Below are 26,156 nucleotides of genomic sequence, written 5' to 3' on the forward strand. Positions count from 1 at the left end.
TTCTCTCTCAGAGTACCAGTTGCACCTCTGTTTTTCAACGGGGGTATTCTGCACATCCTGCCATGTCTTCTGGTCTCATATGATGTTATTTCTGTGTGCAGGTTTGGGACCAGCCCCTCTAATAATTTCCACGTGTAAATTATTATGTACCTCTCCCGCCTGCGCTTAAGGGAGTACAGTTTTAGGCTCTTTAGTCGGTCCCAATAGTTTAGATGTTTTACTGAGTGGATTCTAGCAGTAAAGGATCTCTGCATGCTCTCCAGGTCAGCAATTTCTCCAGCTTTGAAAGGTGCTGTCATTGTGCAGCAGTACTCCACTCTAGAGAGCACAAGCGTTTTGAAAAGTATCATCATCGGTATAGCATCTCTAGTGTGAAAATTTCTTGTTATCCAACCTGTCATTTTTCTTGCAGTTGTGACGGCTACTTTATTGTGTTCTTTAAAGGTAAGGTCTTCCGACATGAGTACACCCAGATCCTTTACATTGCCTTTTCGTTCTATGTTATGATTTGCCTGAGTTTTGTACGTGGTTTCCGTTTTTATATTTTCATTTTTTCCATAGCGCAAAAAAACCCTATATAGGGTTTTTTCATAGTTGGGAAAACCCCAACCACAAGAGGGTTTTCCAGTGTCATTGCTCCCTGAAACCTCTCTGAAGGGGCCAGGTTCTGGTGCTGGTCCCTGGTAGGTCTGAACTCCTTAGCTAATGTCCCGGTCTAATATAACATACATTAGCCCGATAAGCTCCAGGGAGCCGTAGGGGCTCCCCACAGAAAAAGAAATATCTTCTCTGTTGCCTGCGTGCTGTGGCTGGGGATGTGCTTTGGGTTGATCTGGCTTACCTCGTTCCTTGTTCCAGGGCTTGGGTCTCCCAGATCGACCGCAGGATTATTAAGTCTAGCCAGCCTGCGGTCTATCCTCCCGCCCATGCCGTTCAGACGTTTGCAGCTTTCGCTGCCGTGTTTGGTAACATGTCTTGGGTTCATTTCGGGCACTGGGATTTGAAGGTCGCACAGGTTACTGGCTGCCCATTATTTTATGAGCGTGTCTGCTCCTGGGTGTTCTTGTTTTGCTTTGGTTTGCAGGTTGCAGGTTGTTGTCTCGACTTCACATTGTAGAGTTTGTGGCGGCCGCCTCCCGGGTCAGCCCTTTCTTTTCCTTCTCTTTGGGTATGAAGCTCCAGGGAGCCATAGGAGCTCCCCTCAGAAAACCAGCATTGAATGTAATGAAACACCATTATCTGGGTAAGCCCCAAAGGCTCCCTAGCAATCCTCCCTCTCACCGGTCGGCGTTTTTTTCATGTTTGTTGATGCTTAACTTCCAAACTGGAGTGCTGTGCAGGCGGAGCAGTGAGATCTGGGGCCCCCCTCCCCCTCTCTGGGAGGGTAGGGCTGCGCGGACAGGTGGCGCTGCAGTAGTGTGTTATATTTGCTTGTTTTGTTGGGATTGTAGGGGGTTCTACCTCTCAGTTCGGTTTTTATTGTTAGTTTCTTACCATGTGGGGTTTGTTTTGTTATGCCTACCTTTCTGGGTGCCTAACCTCGGTCGATGGCAGATAAGGAAAACCCCCAACAACAGGTGGGTTTTTCCAGGGCTATTGCTCCCTGAAACCTCTCTGAAGGGGCCTGGTTCTGGCTCATGGTCCCTAGTAGGTCTGAACTCCATAGCTAATGTCCCGGTCTAATATAACATACATTAGACCGATAAGCTCCAGGAAGCCTCCGGGGATCACCCAGAAAATGGCGTTTCATTACATTCAAGGCTGTTTTTTTGTAATTTGTATTAAATTAGTGGTTAAAATCTTTCAAAGATATAGAAACAAAGTGTAAATGTTCCACAAATTCTTTACAGGCTGTAGTGAAGTCTGAAGGTGTGAGTGACCAAGCAGTAGAGTCTCAAGCAAATTCTGAAGAAAAGTATGGATCAGCAGAAGTTCATGCACAACAAGTTAAAAGGGAGCTGCGTCCTCAGCTTATGCAAGCCCAAGTAGATGTTCGCACTCTAAAAGACTTAAACTTGAATATAAGCAACTCACTTGTTGTTATTGAAAGGTATAAATTTTCTTTGTTGTCATTGACATATATGAAGTTATTGACTTTAATTACTAGAGTGAAGTATTCTCTTTTATTAATGAAAAAGGAATTCAGTCTTTTGTTTCCATATGCTCTCTTGACAATGAATTGCTTGCTATGCAGCAGTTTCTTTGGCACATGACCTAGTGTAAGAGGGTCAAGGTGGTTATTAACAATTATGCATTCTGATGATACTAAAACGTATCATCCATACTCTGACAGTAAATGTTCCATTGATGCTAAATTGCATCATCTGAATGCTATTCATAAACATTCATATATTCATCATTGTTACATATATATTCTATTGTAAATACAATTGCATTTACTTCTGTTCTCTAGATAATTAGGTTTTGAACATTTTGACACCAAATTTATAGTTATAACCCAAAACATAACTTCAAATTATTGTGAATTTAAACATAGCTGATCAGGGCCTGCCAAGCTAGCTAATTTTATGTTCAGAATCACATGGAAAGAAGCAAAATCTATTATAAATACACCATCTGGTTTTGAAGTTATTCTCTAGACACTATTTGTAAATATTTTTATACCAAATATATAGTTAATGGTCATCCAGAATGTGGGACAAAGGATGAACTGGTTCAGCTTTGAAAGGTTGAGGATTAACTGGAGATTTGTCGTGTCCCATTTTAGAACTGGGAAGAGGCAGGAAATCGAACGAAGTAATGCAATTCTTTCTATCACACCAGAGCAATCCATTCTTTTTGTGTCTGGAATCTTCAGAGAACCAAACACAATAAGAATTCCAGAGAACAACATAGAACACATAGAGGTGTCAAGAGACATAGTGGAAAAAATGCTCAAGGAGCTCAAGCAGTTGGCCCAGATAGAGTTTCACCATGAGTTCTGAGAGAATGCGCACATTACCAAAACAGCAGCCGAATGCCGATCTTACGAACGGCGTGGGCATGGGAAAAGACCGCAGGCTGGCTGGACCAAATAATCCTGTGAACTATCTGGGAGACCCGCGCCCTAAAATAGGGAAGAGGGGAATCTGGGTCAACCCAAAGTGCGTCCTCTGCCACAGAGGGTGTAACGCCCAAATAACGGCGAAGAGCCACAGACACAAAACAGGATGCAGCCTCGGCCAAACCAACCAAGCATCAACAACTCAAGGACCCTTTCGGAAAGCAGTAGACTCATTCTTCTCCGGAAAAGAAGGAGACGGCCGCAAATGAAGAAAAGACCACCAGGAACAAATGAGCAGAAACCCCTGTGCTGGAGGAGAGCATGAAACTCACCGACCCGACCCCCAAAAGACAATGCCAACAAGAAAAGAGCCCTAGAAAAACAGTTCTGAACTGAGGGGGCCACCCCAAACCAAGGAGAAGGGAAAAAAGAGCACCCGATGCAACGACTAGGACAACTCAGGTGGCGCATGAGCAGGCCGGAGGTGAAAACAACGCCCAATAAAGCTTTTGGAACAGAGCAGAAGTGACATCCACCCCAAATGGAAGCCGCAGCAGCTCCGAAAGTGCCACCCGAACTCCTACGCTGTGCTGTGAGCCCGACAGAAGGACGGACTCCCCTGACTCTGGCCGGCCTGGTGAGCACTGTTCACAAAATCCCAGCTGAGAGACAAGGCATCCATGAATACAGCGAGCGAGGGCTCGGGGAGGCGTCACGGCATAGAACCCCGAAAAAAATGTCAGAGGAAGCCGGCGACGCAGCAGCCGACGCAAGGTTTCCGGGATCTGAACACAGCAATCACAAGAGCGGTGGAAGGGACGCCCCCTAAAGAAACCAAAACATCCGCTGAAGCCAGATCTGACCTGACTGGTAGACCAGCACGGCCAAGATCAGTAGGCTTAGAACTCCTTCGATTGACTGTTGCTATGGTCTAATATATACACATCAGCACATCTGCCCGGGTATAGCTCTGGGGAGCCAAAGGGGCTCTCCACAGACAGTTTATTGACAGTTGAGAGGCGGGCCGAAAGAGCAAAGTCTCAACCCCCGCAAACACAACTAGGTGAACACTAGGTGAACACAGAGAAGCCTGCCCGCACCCACTCAAAACTGCCCAAAGCCCGCCCACCAGCCTGAACCCAACATAGCCTGCCAAAAAAGCCCGCCCACCCACTCAAACCTACATATAATACAAAAGCATTAAGAAAATGTTTGTAATAATTTTTATGCATGAGGTAGTCTATATCCTAACTCATTGGTAATTACCAATGGACATTACATTAAATTTGCAATTTGATAGAAAAACAAAAGTAACAATTTTTATAAATGGAATATTGCAGAGGACTGGATACCCTCGAGAATGAAGCAATTTCTGCTGGTGCTGCAAAATTAAAGGAAGATGCTGTTCAGTCCAGTGAAGAAGCTGATGGAGCCATTCTCACCATATCTAATGTTGAAGGGTTATTAACTGAAGCAGGTGACAATGCACGTTTGCTAATGAGGAATGTAGCTGAGGGAGAAAAGGCTATAGAACTAGCCCATAAACAAGGTTAGTTTAGCATTAACAATTGTGCTTGCTTCTTATTGTTGTTTCTGGCATTTTTCATATTACAGTGGACCCTCTGTTTACGAATTTAATCCGTCCCAAAAGACAGTTTGTACACCGAAAATTTGTAAACCGAAACAAATTTTTCTTAAGAAATAATGTAAATTGAATTAATCCGTTCCACACACTTAAAATATTAACTTAAAATATTAACTTAAAAATATATTTTATACAGAATATTACTCATGAGTTCCATACCTTTATTGTGGACTCTTGTTGGTGTATGGAAGACAGTGAGGAGGGGAGGAAAGGAGGAAAACTGTTAGTGTTTGGAAGGGGAGTCCCCTTCCATTATAACATCAGGCAATGATGACTTCTCTAGGGTGCTCTCTTATGTTTTGCAAGCATACCTCCGGGTGTCTCCCAGAAAATGGTGTTTCATTACATTCAACACTGGTTTTTTATTTGTGACTGACATTTTGCCTATTTATTTATTTATTTTGAAAGTATAATATGCATTCTTTTGTCTTTCTTATGTGCTTAGTTGAGCGAGTGGAGCAAATAACTCCAGAGATGACTCGGCTTGCTTCTAAACTTCGTGGTCAAAAAGAAAATATTCAAACTCTTGGAATTGATGTTGGGAATCGTCTGGAAAAGCTACGTCGCACAATTCTGAAGACACGTGATTTGGCCAACAAGATTAAAGTGGGTGTATCATTCCTGCCTAACACTACAATAGAATTAGAAAATCCAGAGGACCTGACTAAAGCTGCCACTTCTACAAAGGTAACTAAAATTTATACAAATAGTAAATTATTATTAGGGGATGGCAGTTAGGCCTTGGACAGTTTTGTAATATACAGTACAACCTCGATTCAATGCACTATATGGGACCAACCCCGGTTTGTTGCAGGGTTGGATTCGTTACAAGAGGTGACCTTCAAGAGGCGTTTGCGTCAGTGTCTTTTTTTTCTTGTAAACAATAAAAATGCATTATCATATTATATACTGTACCTATATATTACTACTCTACTAAAAAATACTGTGTTACAGTTGTTATTTACCTTATTGTTGGAGTTATGTCCATCTTAAATTTTCATGGAGTTGTGAATGCTGTACAGTAAATACGTACTGTACTGGATTATGCCGTTAGCACTGTATTGATTAGTTGTTCTGCTGCATGTTGAGTACTACAATACAGTTTATGAAAACTATTTTATATTAAAATTACTGTATAGCAATCTTAATTATAACACTATGTACTTAAATTTAACACCTGTTTTAACTGTACACTCCACACATGATGTTCTTTGATGTTTGCATCAGCTTTGCTGGTGCTCGCTGCTACTGTGTTTGCTTCAGCTGGTTCTGAGCTGGTGCTGGCTGCTGTTGTACTAGTGCTGGGTATGGCTGTGCTCGTGCTGGGTATGGCTGTGCTGGTGCTGGGTACAGCTGTACTCATGCTGGGTATGGCTGTGCTCGTGCTGGATATGTCTGTGCTCGTGCTGGGTACAGCTATGCTCGTGTAGATACAGCTGCGCTGGTTGATTTTCTGCTACTAGTTATTGCAAAATATTGACTCATTTTCTGCACTATTAGCAAACCCTTGAGACATCTTGTAGTATAACAATACAGCTGTAGTCAAAAAATGGTGAAGTCCACAATTATTCTTCCACCAGCGGACAAAAATGTCACTCGCAGAAAAAGCTATTGGCACTGGGTGCCTACTGAATGAACCCAGACTAGGTCTATACACTCTACAATAGGCTGGTGTTTAAGCCAGATCCAGTAACATAAATTTCTCTCAAATATTGAATTTACATCGAATTATATATTTCTGGGGGGAGTCCTTTCGGCTCCCCGGAACTTACTAGGCTGATGTGCTAATGTCAGACTTTGGCATCAGTCATGTGTATGGAGTTTTGTTGGCCTACCGGGGACCATGAGCCAGAACCTGGCCCCCTCAGAGAGGCATGGGAGCAATGGCCTATAGAAACCCCTGTATGGTTGGAAGCATTCTATGTCTCCATCGACCGGGTCAGGCACCCAGGAAGGTAAGCATCCCAAAACAAACAACCATTTTGGTGAAAATATTGCTACCAAAAGCCGAACAACTGGATAGAACTAAAAGAAACAAGCAAACGAGCATGACATCACACGCCACCGCACCACTGTCTGCGCAGCTTCCCCCTCCCTGGAAGGGGGAAGGTGGAACCCCAGATTCCCCGCACCAGCTATCCACCCATCAGTTCTCAGGCTGATGCTAGAGGCGGAGGTCGTGTGCTTGGTTCCAGCTTTTCCAGCACTGTGTTTTGGGTGTGGTGGCTGTCTTCTGTGGGTGCAAGAGCCATGAGTTATTCTTCAGTACTTGAGCTGTATGTGCCTAGGGTTATCGTCCCTGGGTGCCCTGTAAGTACTGTCCTTGGGGCTTGGGGTTAAATTCCACAAGTTCCTTGGGGTTTGCCTCTGCTAGGCTGTATTACTGCTCAGTTTTCAGCTGCCCTTTGGGTGAAGGGCGCTGGGGGGGGGGGGTTTGTCTTTCTGGTTTACCTTAGGGAAAGAGGCAGTTTGCATTGGTAGGGCACAGGGTACTGCGCAGCTTGTTTTCACCACTTACAGCAGCCGGCTCTGTTCCTTTAGGTGCGTTGTCCTCTTGTGGGGTTTTGTTTTTCTTTTTATTTTTGCCTTGTAGGGGGGGTCTGCCTTGTTCCCCCTTTTTTTGTGCCTGACCTGTGTACGGTTGTTTTCTGGTGGTGCCCCCCTGCTAGGTCCCCATGAGTATACGTCCCTGGGGGTTCAGCTTTAGACAGTTGTTTGGTAGTTTTGGGCGCTGGTTAGCAGTACCCTGCCTGGTATTACCTGGGCGTGAATTTCCGTTAAGCACTCAGGACCCTGGGAAACCCCTAGGGGGCGCATGGATCCGATGGATGTGTCCCCGGAGTGTTCCCCCCTTCACTTCGTGCGAGTACTATGGTTGCTCGGTCCGCTTGACTCAGGGTGACCCTCACGGTTTTTGCCTCCATCACGCTGCCTGTTGGGTCGGTGACACCTTCGACCTGGAGTCATGCTAGTTCTGTTGCTTGCTAGTGACTCAGTTTACCCAATCTCAAGATGATGTTCTACAGGTACAGGCGACGCAGGCGTTGCATGCTTGTATTAGGTTAATGCCCCGAGGCTGCCCCGTTTTGCTTGTAGGGACCCGGAGTTGGGGGTGGGGGTCGCTTCGACCTTGGTTCAGTCCGCACCCCCCCCTCGTCCTTCCCCTGCTGTAGTGTGTCCTGGTCTCCCCCCCCCCCCTGCTTCTGGCCCCGAAGCATCTGAGGGTTTTGGGGTTGAGGCAGGGGTTTAAATGGTCTTTAGTCTCAGGCAGTCTCGGAGGATGCCTCTTCTGGTGTGGCAACGGAGGCATTCCAGTCCGATCTCCCTGCCGAAGTCTCTGGGTCTGACCAGTGGGCCCCCTTCTGTTCGGCTTACTCAGCTGTGGCAGCTTTTTCTTCAGGGGCCGGTACTCTGGGGGATGACTCGGCCCCGGGTCCTGAGGAGGGGGATCTTGGGGCTGGGGAGGGGCTGACTTGGGCCAAGGCCCCGCTGAACCCCGCCTGGGTTTTTCTATCCTCGGAGCGAGGCTTATTGTTACAAGGAGTGGGGTTCTCTTTTCCCCCCTCTGCGTTTGAGTTGGATTTGGCATCTGCCCCTCCCCAGGTTCAGTTCTGTGTTCCCTCGGGTGCGTCGGTTCTGTCCTTCTGGAGGTTTTCGGCTTCCTGCATTCAATCGTCTGCAGTGCAGGCAGCCCTGGCATCTAACCTTCTGCGTGTCCCAGATTACGCCTCGGTGATGGATCCATCGTCTTTCAGGTTTGGGAATTTGTTCTCTTTCTGAGTCCATTATGAGGTTCCGGAGTCGTCCTGGCTGGCGGACTGTCCTATTTTTGCTTTGGAGGCTTGGCATTCTTTCTGTCGTTCCCGCACGCTTGAGTGGCGGGAGGTCTCAACGGTCGTTCAGGTTTTTCTAGGGATCAACCTTGAGCACCTCAGTGAGTGCTTGTTTGCTCTTGCCCTTTCCCGGGATGGTGGCATTCAGCAGCTCCATGTGCAGGTTCCCTCCCTGTCGGCTGCGCAGGTGGCTGAGGACTTGCGTGCCCGGGGCCTCTTGGTTTCAGCTTTGCACTTCTTTTCCCTCCTGGAGCTGTCTTTGGACTGGCTTGGGGAGGACGTGGGGTCTCTCGGGGCCGTTCTGGGGTCCAGTGCCTTGGGCTTAGTGGTGCACGCGTCGTCTGCCTTGTTGAAGCTGATTGCACCGATCTTGCGTGATGCGGTTTTCCTGTTCTACGCTTCCCGGCTCGAGTGTCGGCAGGCAGAGCTTGCCTCCTCTTTGGAATCGGCCTGGGCCCTGGTTCTTAGGATGTCTTCACCTTTTTATCCTTTGCTTTTTGCTCCTTTGGCCGTGGCGCAGTATATTCAGGCTACTTCGGCCAGTTGTCATCGTATGTCTGACTTGTTGATGTCGATTACCTTGACGCCTGACTGGTTTGGGCTCCCAGCCAGTCTAGTTGTCTGCTAGCCAGGGATTTGGTGCTTTCACTGCTCGCCGGGTTTGGGTTCATGGTGAACTGGAGGAAGTCCCATCTAGTTCCCTCCCAGGTTCGGTCGTGGCTTGGTCTTGTGTGGGACTCTCGGACCGCTTCCTTGTCTCTTCCTCCAGAGTCTCTTCTCCAGCTGCGGTCCCATTTTCGCCTGTTTCTGGTGGGCTCCTGGGTCAATTTGGCGGTTGCTCGAGCGTTTGTGCGGGAGCCTGAATTTTGTGATGATGGTCTACCTGCCGGGTTGGGTTTGGCATCGTCGGCTGTTCTGGTTCCTTCGGAGTTGTCCCTTCTGCCTTTCTCATGATAGCCGGGTTTGACCCCCGGAGGCCTTGCGTCGGCTGCTGCGTCGCCGGCTTCGTCGGATTTTTCAGGGTTCAGTGTCTTGGTGTCTTCCTGTGCCCTTGCTCGATGTGTTCACGGATGGTTCGTATCTTGGCTAGGGCTTTGTGACCAGTGCTCACCAGGCCAGCCAGGGGCGGTGGGGTCCGTCCTTCCGTCGAGCCAACAGCACGGTGCGGGAGTTTGAGGCAGTGTGGTTTGTGCTTCGGAGGGTTCGGGTCGCCCGCGGATCAATGATCCGGCTACATTCGGACTGGTCCCCAGTGGTTCATTGCCTGAACCGTGGGGTTTCGGTGCGGTCCTTGGCTCTTTGTCACTGGTCGCTTCGAGTGACTTGTCTGCTTAGTTCTCGGGGTTTTTCTCTCCTGGCTGTTCATGTGCGGGGAGTGTCCAACATCTTGGCCGGCGGCCTGTCTTGTTTCGTTCCCCTATCCTTCCGTTAACTCTGCCAGACGTTCGGGCGCCCTGAGGGGGATCTCTTCACGTCGGCGTGGTCGTGGCACCTCCCCCAGTATGCCTACCAGTATATGTGGCGCCCTTCCCCAATTGCAAGGCCGTCGAGGTCGATGACTTATGGCAAGACTGGTTGAGGTGGGGGTTCCTGTACCACTTTCTCCCGGTTACAGCTGTTGCTCCAGGTCCTGACTTGCTTGAAGACCTACCAGGGGAGAGTAGTCCTCTTGGCCCTGTGGTGGCCAGCCCAGCCGTGGTTTCAAGCACTGCTTGCCCAGTGTCCGAACCTGGAGGTTTTCCCGAGGCTCCACTTCTTCCAACAGATCGGCCTGGTGCGTCACGTGGCTGGTTCAATCTTCTCCTCGAGTCTTCGCGTATGGTCTTTTTTACTTGGATTTATCATCATCTCTATGGTGATTGGGTGGCTTCTTTGTTGGTGTCCCACCTGCGAGCTTCGTCTCGGCAGCAGTATGAGGTCTCCTGGTGGTCCTCCCGGTTCTTTTTACATCTTCGTTGTTGCGCTTTGCTTTCTGTTCAGGTAGTCTTGTCCTTTCTCTCTTTGTTATTCCAGGACCGTTACCTTATGCCTAACACTGTCGCCTCGTATTAAGCGGTGCTGGCGGAGCCTGCTTCAGCTTGCTTTCGGTGTTCTTGATACTTCTGCGCCATTTCACAAGCTGTCTCGTGCTTTGTTTCACCTCCGACCTGCTCATGAGCTGCCTGAGCCGTCCTGGTCTTTGGACAGAGTGCTCTTTTTTTCTTTCTTCTCCTCGGTTTGTTGCGGGCCCCTTCAGTTCAGGATTGTTTCTCCAAGGCTCTTTTTCTGTTGGCATTGACCTTTGGGGGTCGGGTTGGGGAGCTTCATGCTCTTCTCCGGTGCAGGGGTTTCTGCTGCTTTGGTCTTCGTGATGGTTTTGTTCGGTTACAGCCGTCTCCTACTTTTCTGGCAAAGAATGAGACTGCTGTTTTCTGGAGGGGTCCCTGGGCTGTTGATGCTTGGTTGGTCAGGCTGGGTGTGCATCATGTTGTGTGTCCGGTTGCGGCTCTTCGCCGTTATTTGCGCGCCACGGCTTCTGTGTCCAGGGACACGCTTTGGGTTGATCCGGTTTTCCTTCTTCCCTGTTCGCGGGTGCGGGTCTCCCAAGTCATCTATCCCCATGCCCATGACGTTCGTAAGTTCGCTGCTCTTGCTGCCGTCTTTGGCAACATGTCCAGGGCTGACATTCGGGCACGGGGCTTTTAGCGGTCAAACAGGGTCCTGGCTGCTCGTTACCTGATGAACGTCCCTGGGCCTCGTCGAACCTGTGTCACTTTGGGTCAGTGGTTGCAGCCAGTTGTCTCGACTCCAAGTTGAGGAGTGAGCAGCGACCGCCTCCCGGGTAAGTCCCTATGTTTTCCTCTGCGACTGCGAGGCCATCACGGTCGATGCCTTCCGGCAGGACTGGTTGTGGGGAAATCTGGCTCTAGTTTGATGCTAATAATGTATAATTCTGATATGCTCAAAGAACCAGAACGCAATCATGAACTGTAAATTCTATAAGTTTTAAAGCCGCTTCCCATAACACATTTTGGGGGGTCTTCTATGAGGTTAGTCTATATAAAGCATATAATGTATAATAAATTGCATACGTGATGAGAATAATAGATGCATGTATATAGATTATAAATCATTAATTATGCAATGGTTAGTTAAATGCAATGTTTGTCTACTAGAAACATGAAAAACTGCCTAGCTGTTGAGTAGGGATCACAGCGTGCGTCTCACAAATTGTATACTCGTAGACATAAACGTGTTCCTGTTCCTCCAGGCTACTGGAGTAAACATGTGTTCTTGGTAGACGTTACTGTCTCGCATACGCTTGTATGCCAGCTGAAATACAAATATTATGTAAATTCCACTCCAAGCCTTAGAATCATTCATTTAATTCTAAATTCTAAATGAATTTGGGAACCAACAGTACACTTACATAGGATTATATGTTGCCAAACATCGTCATGACAGGGAAATAACCTAATTCAATTTTACAGGCCTCTAAAATCAGTTAAGGATACTTCTCTTCCCCGCCGAACATGGTGTCTATAAATAATTGAAGTTACAGAATCAGTCTGGAGCCTGTAGGTAGTCAGATGCTCTAAATTCAGACCGGTGTTCATAAGCCAACCCGAGAACACCCATACAATGGCGGTTCTCATGTGTCTCTCTCCTTTCTGCTGGAGGTGGCGCATGCGCATAGCTCCAAGTAGTGACTCCAGGCATAAATTATATGCATGAAAATGGGGTATGACGAATATTTATATCATAAATAAAGGTGTTATGTGGCAACAATTATTTTCTCGTAATGAAGTCAATTAACTTAGACGATATTAAATGAACGAGAAAAGATTTGGAGTGGAGGTAAAGTTTATCATTCTTTTCACTGGTACAGCTAATCATGGCTGTATAAATTAATTCCAGTAACATGATAGATTTACTAACTACGGATGAATCTATTAATAAATGATTATCTTTAATAAAAAGGAAAAATAAGGCTAGATTCTACTCGATATGTTAATATGAAATGATTCTCGGTGGCTAGCTGACTGACACAACATTTCCACGATTCTAGGAAAAATAATATAATGCTCCACATCCTAATGGAATGAATTCAGTAACTCTAAACTCCTGAATAGTAGTGTTAGTTAATTATGACACTTAGTACAGGAAATACATCTTGTTGTACGAAGGATTAGTAAATGAGTATTGGATGATTATAACGCCTAATATAGGAAATACATCCTATTGTATTAGGGATTAGTAATTAAGTGTTGGATATTTCCAACACTGGTCGAGGTAGGGTTACCCGTACCTCTTCCCCCCAGTTCCACTGTTGCTCCAGGTCCCAGCTCACTTAGAAATTTACCAAGGGAGAGTAGTCCTCTTGGCCCCTTGGTGGCCGGCCCAGCCTTGGTTTCAGGCGGTGCCTGTTCGGTGTCCAAACCCGAGGATCTTCCCTCGGCTCCGCCTCTTTCAGCAGATCAGGTCAGTCCATTACATAGCTGATTCGATCTTCTCCTCCAGTCTTCGCATCTGGTCATTCTGATGCAGGTCTATCACCACTTGTATGGTGAGCAGGTGGTTTCATTGATGGTGTCCCACCTGTGTGTTTCGTCTCGGCGGCAGTATAAAGTTTCCTGGCAGTCCTTTCGTTATTTCTTGTCCCTCCGTAGGTTTTCTTCTGTTTTGGATCTTTTTTTTTTCCTTTCTCTTTTGGTTGTTTTAGGACCGGCATCATATGCTGAATACTGTCGCCTCATATCGTGTGGCACTGGCGGAGCCCCTTCTGCTTGCGTTAGCGGTGGATGTCACTTCTGCTCCATTCTGCAAGCCTTCTCAGGCGTTGTTTCACCGCTGGCCTGTTCATGTGCTGCCTGACCCTTCTCCTCGGTTTGTTGTGGCCCCTTTGGTTCAGAACTGTTTTTCTGAGGCTCTTTCTGGGGGGAGCCCCGTCGGCTCCCCGGAGCTATCCCAGGCTGATATGCTAATGTCAGACTTTGGCATCAGTCATGTGTATGGAGTTCTTAGGCCTACCGGGGACCACGGCCAGAACCGGGCCCCCTCAGAGAGGCAAGGGGAGCAATGGCCTATAGAAGCCCCCGTGTAGTTGGAAGCATTCTATGTCTGCCATCGACCGGAACAGGCACCCAGAAAGGTAAGTGCCCCAAAACAAACCCCTATTCTGGTTAAAATTGCTACCTAAAACCGAACTAGTGGATAGAACTCCCCAACCGAAAACAAGCAAACTAGTGTGACGTCACACACTGCCGCGCCGCTGTCTGCGCAGCTCCCCCCTCCCCGGGAGGGGGAAGGGGGAGCCCCAGACCCCCCGCGCCGGCTACCCACACCTCAGTTCTTGAGGCTGATGCTATAGGTGATGGTCGTGTGCTCTGGCTCCGGTGTCGCTACTGCACTGTGCTTTGCGTGTGGTGTTAGTTTTGTGGGTGCGAGAGCCAGGAGTTATCTTCAGTACTTGGGCTGCATGCGCCTAGGGCTGCCTTCCCTAGGTGCCCTGTAAGTACTGCCCTTGGGGCTTGGGGCCACCTTCCACAGGCTCCTCGGGGTCTGCCTCTGCTGGTCCGTTTTACCTACCGGTCGAACAGGGTCCTGGCTGCTCGTTACCTTGTGAATGTCCCTGGGCCTCGTCGGGCCTGTGTTGCTTTGGGTTGGCGGTTGCAGCCAGTTGTCTCGGCTTCGAGTTGAGGGGTGTGCGACGACCGCCTCCCGGGTAAGTCCCTCTTTTTCTGTCTGTGGGTAGTTAGCTCCGGGGAGCCGACGGGGCTCCCCCCAGAAAACCAGCGTTGAATGTAATGAAACGCCATTTTCTGGGTGAGTCCCGGAGGCTCCCCGGCATCCCTCCCTCCCTCCCTCCGGTCGGCGGTTTTTCGCGTTTTTGACATCCAGCCTCAAGAACTGAGGTGTGGGTAGCCGGCGCGGGGGGTCTGGGGCTCCCCCTTCCCCCTCCCAGGGAGGGGAGAGCTGCGCAGACAGCGGCGCGGCAGTGTGTGACGTCACACTAGTTTGCTTGTTTTCGGTTGGGGAGTTCTATCCACTAGTTCGGTTTTAGGTAGCAATTTTAACCAGAATAGGGGTTTGTTTTGGGGCGCTTACCTTTCTGGGTGCCTGTTCCGGTCGATGGCAGACATAGAATGCTTCCAACTACACGGGGGCTTCTATAGGCCATTGCTCCCCTTGCCTCTCTGAGGGGGCCCGGTTCTGGCCGTGGTCCCCGGTAGGCCTAAGAACTCCATACACATGACTGATGCCAAAGTCTGACATTAGCATATCAGCCTGGGATAGCTCCGGGGAGCCTCCGGGACTCACCCAGAAAATGGCGTTTCATTACATTCAACGCTGGTTTTTCTTTTTGGCATTAGCCTCTGGGGGTCAGGTCGCAGAGCTTCATGCTCTCCTTTGGCGCAGGGATTTATGCTCTTTCAGTCCTGGTGGTTGTTTTGTTCGTTTGCAGCCATCTACTCCTTTTCTGGCGAAGAATGAGACTGCTGCTTTCCAGAGTTTTTTTTTTATTATTATTGATGCTTGGTTGGTTCGGCTGGGGGTGCATCATGTTTTGTGTCTGGTTGCGACGCTTTGCGTTACTTGCGCGCCACAGCCTCCATGGCAGGGGACGCGCTTTGGGGTGACCTGGTTTTCGTTCTTCCCTGTTCCAAGGTGTGGGTCTCCCAGGTTGTCTGCAGGATTATTCGGTCCAGCCAGCCTGCAGTCTATTCCTGTGCTCATGACGTTTGTAAGTTCGCGGCTTTGGCTGCTGCTTTTGGCAATATGTCCTGGGATGACATTTGGGCACGTGGCTTTTGGAGGTCAAACAGGGTCCTAGCCGCACGGTACCTTGTTTATGTTCCTGGGCCCTTCTCGGGGTGTGTGTGTGTGTGTGTGTGTGTAGCCTTGGGTCGTAGGTTGCAGCCAATTGTCTCGACTTTGAGTTGAGGAATGAGTGATGGCTGTCTCCTGGGTAAGTCACTCTTTTCCTTTATCATTGGTTAGGTAGCTTCAGGGAGCTTCAGGGATCATTTTTTTAGTGAGACCCAGAGGCTTTCCAGCATCCCTACCTCCCTCCGGTCGACAGTTTTTTAGCATTTTTGAAATTCAGCCTCTGAACTGGGGTTGGGTAACTGGTGCGGGAGGTCTGGAAACCCCTCCCCCCCTTCCCATCCTGAGAAGGGGGGAGTTGTGCAGACAGCGGTGCGGCGGCTGTGGTGACGTCATGCTTGTTTTCTTGTTTTCGATTGGGGAGTTCTGCTTGCTAGTTTGGCTTTCAGTTTGCAAATTTTAACCAACTGTAGTTTGTTTTGGAATTCTTATTTTTCTGGGTGCCTGACCTGGTAGATGGCAGACATAGACTGCTTACAATTACACGAGGGTATCTATAGCCCATTGCTCCTCATGCCTCTCTGAGAGAGGCCAGGTTCCGGCGCTGGTCCCCAGTAGGTTTAGAACTCAATCGATTGACTGTTGCCATGGTCTAATATATAGACCATGGCAACAGTCTATAGCGGTTCGAATGAATAGGGGTTCGGCTATTAGCAGATTATTTAGTAGTCTTGGGTGCCGGTTTGCAGTACTCTGCCTCGGCTTCCCTTAGCGTGTTAATAAGGCTAAGGACCCTGTGAAACCCCGCAGGGGGCTCCGTGGTCTGATGGATGTAACCCCCTTGAGTACCCTCTCACTTTGTGTGAGTTGGAAGGTTGCTCTGTCCCATTGTCTCTGGGGAACAATCACTGGTTGTGCCTTTGCCATGCTGCCTGTTGGGTTGGTGATATCTTTGACCCAGAGTTGTGCGATGTTTGTTGCCTGTACATGCTCCAGTTCATCTAAGCTACTGATCATGATACGAGGGTGCATTAGGCAGCTGCATTGCATGCTAGGTTTAGGTTGCTGCAAAGCGCTAGGTTAATTGCATCCCTGGATGCCCCAAAACTGCCCTGTTTAAGTTTTAGGGACCCTAAAACCAAAATTTTTTTATTTAGAAAAAAACCAGCGTTGAATGTAATGAAACATCATTTTCTGGGTGAGCCCCGGAGGCTCCTTGGAAAACTCCCAATGCACCCATCTTAGTGGGTGCGTTGGACGTGGTCAATCCGCCCCATCCTTCTGGGGTTCCCGACTGCTCTTTGCAGACATGGGCCTGTTGCATCTGCGGTTCTTCTGGACTTCTTCAGTCTGCGCCCTGGATTCTATGCCCTCATCGGAGGACTGTTGTCTCTTTTCCGGCTTCTGTTGTGGCCGGGTGTCTGGATGGTGGCCCTAGACCTCCAGGTCAATTCTTGGCACGTTCCTCTCCAGTTTTCCGGGACTGGCACAGTTGGTGGTGGGGCTTCAGGCTTGTCGCTTTTGTTGCCGTCCCTATTTTGTAATTGGCACTTGGTGTATTTTGCATCTTTACCGGATCTTGGTGCCCTGTCTGAGTCTTTTTGGGATTCGGTGTCTGGCCTATCTCGATGACAGACTGGTGTGGGCTCCCAGTCGGTCTGCTTGTCTGCTCGCCAGGGGTGTGGTTCTTTCCAGATCGCCGGTTTGGTTTCCAGGTGATCTGGAGGCCATTTCATCTGTTTCCGTCCTGGGTTCGGACCTAGCTGGGCCTTGTTTAGGGCTCTTGGGCCGCTCCTTGTCTTTCCCTCCAGAAGTGTTGCTGCGGCTGTGGTCCCGCCTTTGGCAGTTCATGAGGGGGTCTTGGGTTGCTAAGCAGTTGCTCGAGCAGTTGTGCGGGAGTCTGAACTTTCACATGCTGGTCTGCCCGCGGGGTCGGGTTTGGCTTCGGCGTCTGTTTGGTTCCTTCGGAGACTCCCCTTCCACCTCTCTTGCAATCGTTGGGTTTGATCCTCCAGGGATTTTGTGTTGGTGCTGCGTCACCAGCTTCCTCTTTGGGGTTTTCGGAGTTCTGTGCCTTGGCACCTCCCCGAGCCTTCGCTCGATGTGTTCACGGACGAGTCATCTCTCAGCTGGGGCTTTGTGACCTGTGCTCACCAGGTCGGCCAGGGATGGTGGGGTCTGTCCATCCCTTAGGCTCACAGCATGGTTAGGGAGTTTGTGGCTGTCTGGTTTGTGCTTCGGAGGATTTGGGTCACTTGGTGCTCTACCATTCAGCTCCATTTGGACTGTTCTCTGGCGGTTCTTTGCCGGAACCACAGAGTTTCTCTTAGGTGTTGACCTTTGGAGTTGGTTCCTTAGAGTGGCTCAGTTTGCTGGACTCTCGGGGTTTGGCTAACCGTGAGGTTCATGTCCAGGGTGTGTCCTGCATACTGGCAGACAGCTGTCTTGGTTCATTCCTCTGTTCGCGGATTGGCCATTTGTCGCCGACTTGTTTCGTTGGCTCTGCCGGACGTATGGACTCCTGGCCATGGATGTCTTCGAGTTGGCGTGGTCTAGGCATCACCCATTTTATGTGGCGCTCTTACCCGCATGCGAGGCGTTCATGGTGGATGCTTTTCGGCAGGACTGGTCGAGGTGGGGGTACCTGTTCCTCTTCTCCCGGTCCAGCTGTTGCTTCAGGTTCTGGCTCGGTTTGAGCCTATTCCCACGAAAGTAGTCCTTATGGTTCCTTGGTGACCAGCCCAGCTTTATTTTCAGACGCTGCTTCATAGGTGTCTGAAGCCGGGGCGTTTTCCCGCGGCTCCGCTTCTTTCGGCAGGTCGGATTGGTTCTCTGTGTGACTGCTTCGGCATTCTCCTCAGCTCTTCGCATCTGGTATTTTGACGCGGGTATCACCATCTCTGCGGTGATCAGGTGGCTTTGTTGATGGTGTCCCACCTGTGAGCTTTGTCTTGGCGACAGTATGACATTCCTGGTGTTTCTATGCACTTTTTCTTGCTCTTTATAGGTTGTTTTCTCTTTCGCATCAGGTTGTCTTGTCCTTTTTTGGGTTTTCAGGACTACAGTTAATTGATGTTTCTTACTGTTGCCTCGTTTTGTGCGGCGCTGGCGGAGCCGCTCTGGCTTGCATTCAGGGTGGACATCACATCTGCCCCGTTTCATACTCTTTCTCGTGTTTTGTTTCACCTCCAGTATGCTCATGCGTTGCCTGAGCATACTGGTCTTTGATCAGGGTGCCTTCTTATCTTTTCAGGTTTGTGGTAGCCCCTTTGGTTCAGGTTTCTGCTCTTTGGTACTGGTGGTAGGTTTGTACATTTGTAGCCTTTCTCCGTCCTGGCGACGGTTGAGACGGCTGTTTTCTGGAGGGGTTCTTGGGTTATTGATGCTTGATTGGTTTGGCCAAGGGTGCGTCCTGTGTTGTCCTGTTGCGCTTTTTGCCGTTACCTGCGTACCATGTCTGGGGATGCGTTTTGGGTTGATCCGGTTCCCCTCGTTCCCTGTTTCAGGGCTCGGGTCTCCCAGGTCGTCCGCAGAGTTCTTCAGTCTTCCAGCCTGCACTCTGTCCATGCGCCCTGTGCTGTTCGGACGTTTGCAGCTTTTGCTGCTGTGTTGGTAATGTCTAGGGCTCATTTCGGGCGCAGGGATTTGAGGGTCGCGCAGGTTCTTGGCCGCCCATTCTTTATGAGCGTCTGCTCCTGTGCAGTGTTGATTGCCTTGGGTTGCAGGTTGCAGCCTGTTGTCTCTGCTTCAGCGTTGCGGAGTTTGTGGCGGCCTCCTCCCGAGTTAGCCCTTTCTTTTTCTTCTCTTTGGGTATGAAGCTCCAGGGAGTCATAGGGGCTCCCCACAGAAAACCAGCATTGAATGTAATGAAAAGCCATTTGCTGGGTGAGCCCTGGAGGCTCCCTAGCAACCCTCCCTCCCCACCGGTCGGCGGTTTTTCGCGTTGGTTGAAGCTTAGCTTCCGAACTGAAGCTAGGCAGCTGGCGCGGTGGGTCCGGGGCACCCCTATTCCCCTCTCGGGGCGGGGAGGGCTGCGCGGACGGCGCGCCAGTAAAGTGTGATGTTTGCTTGTTTCTTTGGGATTGTTGGAGTTTCTACCTTTCTGTTCGATTTTTTGTTTTAGTTTTTACCATGTGGGGTTTGTTTTGTTATGCCTACCTTTCCAGGTGCCTGACCCCTGGTCGATGGCAGATAAGGAAAACCCAAACCGCAAGGGGGTTTTCCAGGGCCATTGCTCCCTGAAACCTCTCTGAAGGGGCCAGGTTCTGGCGCTGGTCCCTGGTAGGTCTGAACTCCTTAGCTAATGTCCTGGTCTAATATAACATACATTAGCCCAATAAGCTCCAGGGAGCCTCCGGGGCTCACCCAGAAAATGGCGTTTCATTACATTCAACGCTGGTTTTTTGGGAACACTTTATTTCATGCGCACCAGGGGAATTTCACAATAAACTCGGCGCAGTATGGTGGTTAACACTTTCGCTCGGGGATGACGCAGCATTGCGTCATCCGTTTACTGGCGGTAATGCCGGGGATGACGCAGCATTGCGTCATCCACTTTAAAAATTCGCCAAAAAGCAGGTTTTTATCCGATTTTTTTGGGACTGGTTTTAAAATGTGCGCCGATGTCTTCCCATTTTCTTTGTTGAGCCTCGTGGCCCTCAGGCGGCTTGGCACATGCCGTGGGCCTATTGTCTTTGCTCCACTGTTGTGACCAATGTCGCCTCCCCTCGCATCTCAAACGTGCGAACATTTCGGCTATTTCCCGTGGCTATATTTCTTACTGCGGCTTTAAAAACTATGTACGCTTACTCCACGATGGATAGTAAACATGAACAAGGCCCTTCCAGGAAGAAAATTGCGAAAGAAAGGCTTGAAAAGGGGTGGGAATTTGGAGTGTAGCTGGAAGGCCTCTGAGCACTCACTCACGGCTAACGCGTGGCCCGTCTTCAACTCGTCGGCGGTTGGAGCGTGACCAGGTTTTTTTTTTTATATGCTAATGTTCCTCTAGAGAATTCTATTGCGAACCCATTGAGACCAAAATGAAAGACCTAGAACAAAAATTGAGGTGACCAGAGTGAAAATAGTGAAAACATTTTATCCCGTTTGCGCGCTCCCGGGTAACTCGTTCGCACTTTCTCTGTTTGCTGCGGGTAATTAGCCGGGCTTTTGGAGTTTATATGCATTTAGTGCTGTAGAGAATTTTATTGCGAACACAATGATGCCACATTTAATCTCGTAGAAGGAGAATTGAGGTGACAAAGTTGAAAAGAGTATACACTTTTCGGAATTAACGCGCGCTTCCGTGACACGCTGGGGCCCATATCGCCCTGTCGAGGGGTGGCGCGCGGGGTGAGCGAAAGTGTTAAATAGTGCTTCATTCTGGTGGCAGGAAAAAAAGTGGTGGGGCAGTAGTTTGGACACATGGGATAATTTTGAGTTTTGTTTATTATTTATTCATACAAATATTGTTTTCTCATTATTATTAGTATGTGAATATCTGCTTTTGGCTATTTTAGTTGGGTTTTCATAATATGTGGACTCATCTGAAATTGGCCTATTGGGTAAAAATTCATAAGCTTTGGGGAGCAGCTTGTGATGGGGGGGGGGGAACACTCTGTAAACCTTATTAAACATTATTAATTCAAATGTATTTTCTTTTACAGCTTTCAGTGTTCATTCAAACAGAAGAACCATCAGGACTTATTCTCTTTATGGGCACACCTGTTGGAGGTAGTCAGCGAATGCGTCGCACAACTACTGATGATTTTATGGCCCTTGAAGTGGACCGTGGTTTTGTACGCCTCACTATGGATCTTGGAGCTGGTGCACACACTATTGAATACAGCAAGTTGTACATTGCTGATGGTGTTTGGAGTAAGATCACTGTGGAAAGGTAAATAAATAGTAAAATAAAAAGAAAAATAAGTAATTTATAAAAAAAAATCTATGTGGGGGGGGGGGGGAAGGCAGGATGTGCCTTGAAACTCCCAGAAGCTATTATTACTGGTTTAGTGTCATACTACTATCTTGAGATCTTGAGATGATTTCGGGGCTTTTAGTGTCCCCGCGTGTTATTAATTGCAGAGTTCTATTGGCCTACCAGGGGCCAGAAGCCATAACCTTGCATCCCCCTTAGAGAGGTGCAGGAAGCAGTGGCAGTATGAACACCCTACATTTAAGGTGTTCATACGGTGTGAAAAAAGGATGTTCGCTAGGTTGGCACATCGTGGTTTATCATCTTCAGGTGTTAGGGGTTGCATCTTAGCCTACCTTGATGACTGGTTGGTTTGGAGACAAATCCAGTCAGTGTGTTTGAAGCCAAAGATCTTGTTCTTTCCCAGCTCACCAGGTTTGGGTTTCTGGTGAATAGTCAAAAGTCCCTTTTGTTTCCATTGCAGGCTTGGACCTGGTTGGGCCTGGTCTGAGATTCCTCATTGGCTTTCTTCTCCCTCTTGTGTCCATGCTCTGCTTGGATGCTTCTCTTCAGCTGGAGGTGGAGAGTTTCTGGGTCACTTTTTGTTTGCTGAACCAAATGTGTGAAAGCCTGAACTTTGCTTGTGTGGTTTAACCTCTGGGTAAAATTTGGCCCCCCAGTGTTGTTCTGTTTTCTTTGGTTCCATCCCTTCATCCAAGGAACCTGACAGCTGAGTGGACAGCACTTCAGATTCGTAGCCCTGAGGTTCCGGGTTCAATCCATAGTGGAGGCGGAGACAAATGGGCAAAATGTTTCTTTCACCCTGATGCCCCTGTTACCTAGCAGTAAATAGGTACCTGGGAGTTAGACAGCTGCTAAAGGCTGCTTCCTGGCGGGTGTGTAACAAAAAGGAGGCCTGGTTGAGGACTGGGCCGTGGGACGCTAAGCCCCGAAATCTTCTCAAGATAACCTTTTGCCACTGCCAGGATTATCAGGTGCAGGCTCAATTGGCCCTAGAACCATCTGATTTGCTAGCTTCCTCTTTGGGCATTTAGGGTTCTGCACTGTGGCGACTTCCATCCCCTGCATTTGACATTTTTCTCTGATGCCTTGGCTCTATGTTTGGGATTTGTGACCACACACTCATGTGGTCACTTAGGCTGGTTAAGAGGGTTCTATGAGTCAAGTGCACAGCACATTGTGCAAGCTTATGATAATTTGGCATGCTATGCAGTTGCTTCGTCTCCTGGCAGGTTCTATCATCAGGCTCCACTTGACTGCTCCAGTGGTTCATTGACTTAACTGTGGAGGAAATGGGGTTGCTTTGGTCTCTTCCCTTGTGGGGCTAAGCTTTATTGGTAACTCATTTTTTTATTCTCATGGTTTAGCTCTCATTCAAAGCATGTCCCATGGAGCAGACCAAAGATATTTATTTCTGTTTGCTTGTGAGGTGTTTGGCAACCCCTTCCCCCCCAAGGTGAACCTGCCTCACACCTTTAGCCTTCCCTCACATGTTTAGCCTTCCCTCGCACCTTTATCCTATCTTGAGGTTATCTTGAGATGATTTCGGGGCTTTTTAGTGTCCCCGCGGCCCGGTCCTCGACCAGGCTCCACACCCAGGAAGCAGCCCGGGACAACTGACTAACACCGAGGTACCTATTTTACTGCTAGGTAACAAGGGCATAGGGTGAGAGAAACTCTGCCCATTGTTTCTCGCCAGCACCTGGGATCAAACCCAGGACCATAGGATCACAAGTCCATCATGCTGTCCGCTCGGCCGACCGGCTCCTGCCTATACTCCTTTAACTTGCCCTTAGACATTTAACCTGCCTTCACACCTAGCCTTCCTACACCTTTAGCCTGCCCTTACACCTTTAGCCTGCCCTTACACCTATAGCCTGCTCTCACACAACTGTGGAGAGAGATGGGGGAGAGCATAATTTTTTTTAATACTTTATGATAGTTTATTCCATGCCTTACCCAACCATTTGGACTGAATGTTAGAGCAATGATCTTGCTTCTTGCAGGTTAGAGTTCAATCCCTAACCGTACCAAGTGGTTGCGCACCATTCTTTTCCTCTGTCCTATCCTAAATCCTTATTTCTCTATCCCTTCCAAGTGCTATATAGCTAAAATGGCTTAGCACTTTCTCCTGGTAATTACATTACCTTACCATATTGTGTTCCTGTTATATAGGATTATGTATATCCTCTTGATTTAACTTTCATACCAAAAATGGTTATTATGATTAATATAGAATAACTTTTAGATTTACTGCCATATACTTATTATTACAGAACCGGGAAGTTGGTGAAGTTATCTGTGGATCGTGAAGAAATGGAAGGTGAACCAATGGAGAAAGTATTACCTGGCAGGTACTCAGTGTTCAATCTTGATCCAAAAGTATCCAAGATTTACATTGGTGGAATTCCTGCTGGAATTGATGTTAATAGTGCCATCAGTAGTACTTCATTCTATGGGCAGCTGGAAGACCTTCGTCTTAACGACCAACCCATTGGACTGTGGAATTTTATGACAGATGGTACTAACAACAATCAGCAACGTGGTGCTTTGGAAAGGTTAGATAAAATCTTATAAATATTTTAAAAATTCAGATAATGTCAGTATTATAAAGAATAAGGTACATTATTATACTATATTTCATTAATTATTATTTGTATGGTACACAACATTTTATAAATACTGTCTATACCCAGTAATCCAAATCATATGGGACCCACCCCAATATGAATTAACTGAACATTTGACTTACCTATATTTCTTACCAAGAATATCCAGAAATTAATAGCTATAATTTTTTTGTACCGCAACATTGTTACACCTGCCACATAACCACACATTCCCATCATTTACCTGATTACTCTGGCATTTTAATTTAATAATAATTCATTATGATGGGGGACAGAGAGCTAGAGTATATTTATATGTGTTAGGCTTATATTGAGGTCCTCCCCCAAGGTCGAATTACTGACCCCCCAGGATGCAGCCCCACAACAAGCTGACTAACTCCTGGTTACCTACTTACTGTTAGGTGAATAGGAGTATTTGGTGATAAGAAATGCCGCCATCCATTTCTGTCTTGCCCAGGATTCGAACCTTCTCGATTGTGAGTCAAGAATGAACCCAGCTGTACTACTGGGACACTTTAATGGTTACTCCTACCATTTGCTCTAAAACGGTGAATGCAAATTAATTCGGGTTACCTGAAAATTTGGGTTAACAGAATTCACATTACCGAACTCTTACAGTACTGAATAGGAATATAAATTCCTGTGCAGCTTCTTCACCCATATGTCACCACTTCTGTGACTGTTCCTGCCTTTTTTTTTTTTTTTGTAGGGCTTTTCCTGCACGGGCCATAAGCTTCTGGCTGGCCCACAAAGTGTTACTCATTTCTCGCTTCTGTCTTACTTAGGTGGTATATGAGTATTTATGACTCATATAAATGGTACAGTGGGTTTTAAAGCTCCAATTTTAGAGTCTGATTTTTGGGTAAGAAGGGCGTGATACTGGTGCTAAGTGGCCGACAAAGGCATAAAGTGTTCCAGCTGCAATAGAGCATCTAATTAAGATGCTTATTTGAAAATTAAATAAGTGTGTGCATATATATATATATATATATATATATATATATGTCGTACCTAGTAGCCAGAACGCACTTCTCAGCCTACTATGCAAGGCCCGATTTGCCTAATAAGCCAAGTTTAACTGAATTAATATATTTTTTCTAATTTTTTTCTTATGAAATGATAAAGCTACCCATTTCATTATGTATGAGGCCAATTTTTTTTATTGGCGTTAAAATTGACGTAGATATATGACCGAACCTAACCAATCCTACCTAACCTAACCTAACCTATCTTTATAGGTTAGGTTAGGTTAGGTAACAGAAAAAGTTAGGTTAGGTTAGGTTAGGTAGGTTAGGTAGCCGAAAAACATTTAATTCATGAAAACTTGGCTTATTAGGCAAATTGGGCCTTGCATAGTAGGCTGAGAAGTGCGTTCTGGCTACTAGGTACGACATATATATATATATATATATATATATATATATATATATATATATATATATATATATATATATATATATATATATATATATATATATATATATATATATATATATATATATATATATATATATATATATATATATATATATATATATATATATATATATATATATATATGTCGTACCTAGTAGCCAGAACTCACTTCTCAGCTTACTATGCAAGGCCCGATTTGCCTAATAAGCCAAGTTTTCCTGAATTCATATATTTTCTCTAATTTTTTTCTTGTGAAATGATAAAGCTACCCATTTCATTATGTATGAGGACAATTTTATTTTATTGGAGTTAAAATTAACGTAGATATATGACCGAACCTAACCAACCCTACCTAACCTAACCTAACCTATCTTTATAGGTTAGGTTAGGTAGCAGAAAAAGTTAGGTTAGATTAGGTTAGGTAGGTTAGGTAGTCGAAAAACAATTAATTCATGAAAACTTGGCTTATTAGGCAAATTGGGCCTTGCATAGTTGGCTGAGAAGTGCGTTCTGGCTACTAGGTACGACATATATATATATATATATATATATATATATATATATATATATATATATATATATATATATATATATATATATATATATATATATATATATATATATATATATATATATATATATATATATATATATATATATATATATATATATATATATATATATATATATATATATATATATATATATATATATATATATATATATATATATATATATATATATATATATATATATATATATATATATATATATATATATATATATATATATATATATATATATATATATATATATATATATATATATATATATATATATATATATATATATATATATATATATATATATATATATATATATATAT

At 46.7% G+C, this 26,156-nt stretch overlaps 1 protein-coding gene across 5 annotated transcripts in view; it reads left to right on the top strand.

Annotated features, from left to right (window-relative positions):
- The window catches only part of LanA (laminin subunit alpha), a 550,694-nt gene that overhangs the window by 378,640 nt on the left and 145,898 nt on the right, over positions 1–26,156 (top strand). For all 5 annotated transcript variants that reach the window (XM_069308774.1, XM_069308775.1, XM_069308777.1 and 2 more), the window contains 5 exons: positions 1,851–2,050; positions 4,345–4,553; positions 5,095–5,336; positions 20,953–21,182; positions 23,501–23,782. In XM_069308774.1, coding sequence (XP_069164875.1) covers positions 1,851–2,050; positions 4,345–4,553; positions 5,095–5,336; positions 20,953–21,182; positions 23,501–23,782 — 1,163 coding nt within the window. The remainder of the gene's footprint in view (positions 1–1,850; positions 2,051–4,344; positions 4,554–5,094; positions 5,337–20,952; positions 21,183–23,500; positions 23,783–26,156) is intronic.

The sequence above is a fragment of the Procambarus clarkii genome, chromosome 63 (genome assembly GCF_040958095.1).
Source record: "Procambarus clarkii isolate CNS0578487 chromosome 63, FALCON_Pclarkii_2.0, whole genome shotgun sequence".
NCBI classification, from domain to species: domain Eukaryota; kingdom Metazoa; phylum Arthropoda; class Malacostraca; order Decapoda; family Cambaridae; genus Procambarus; species Procambarus clarkii.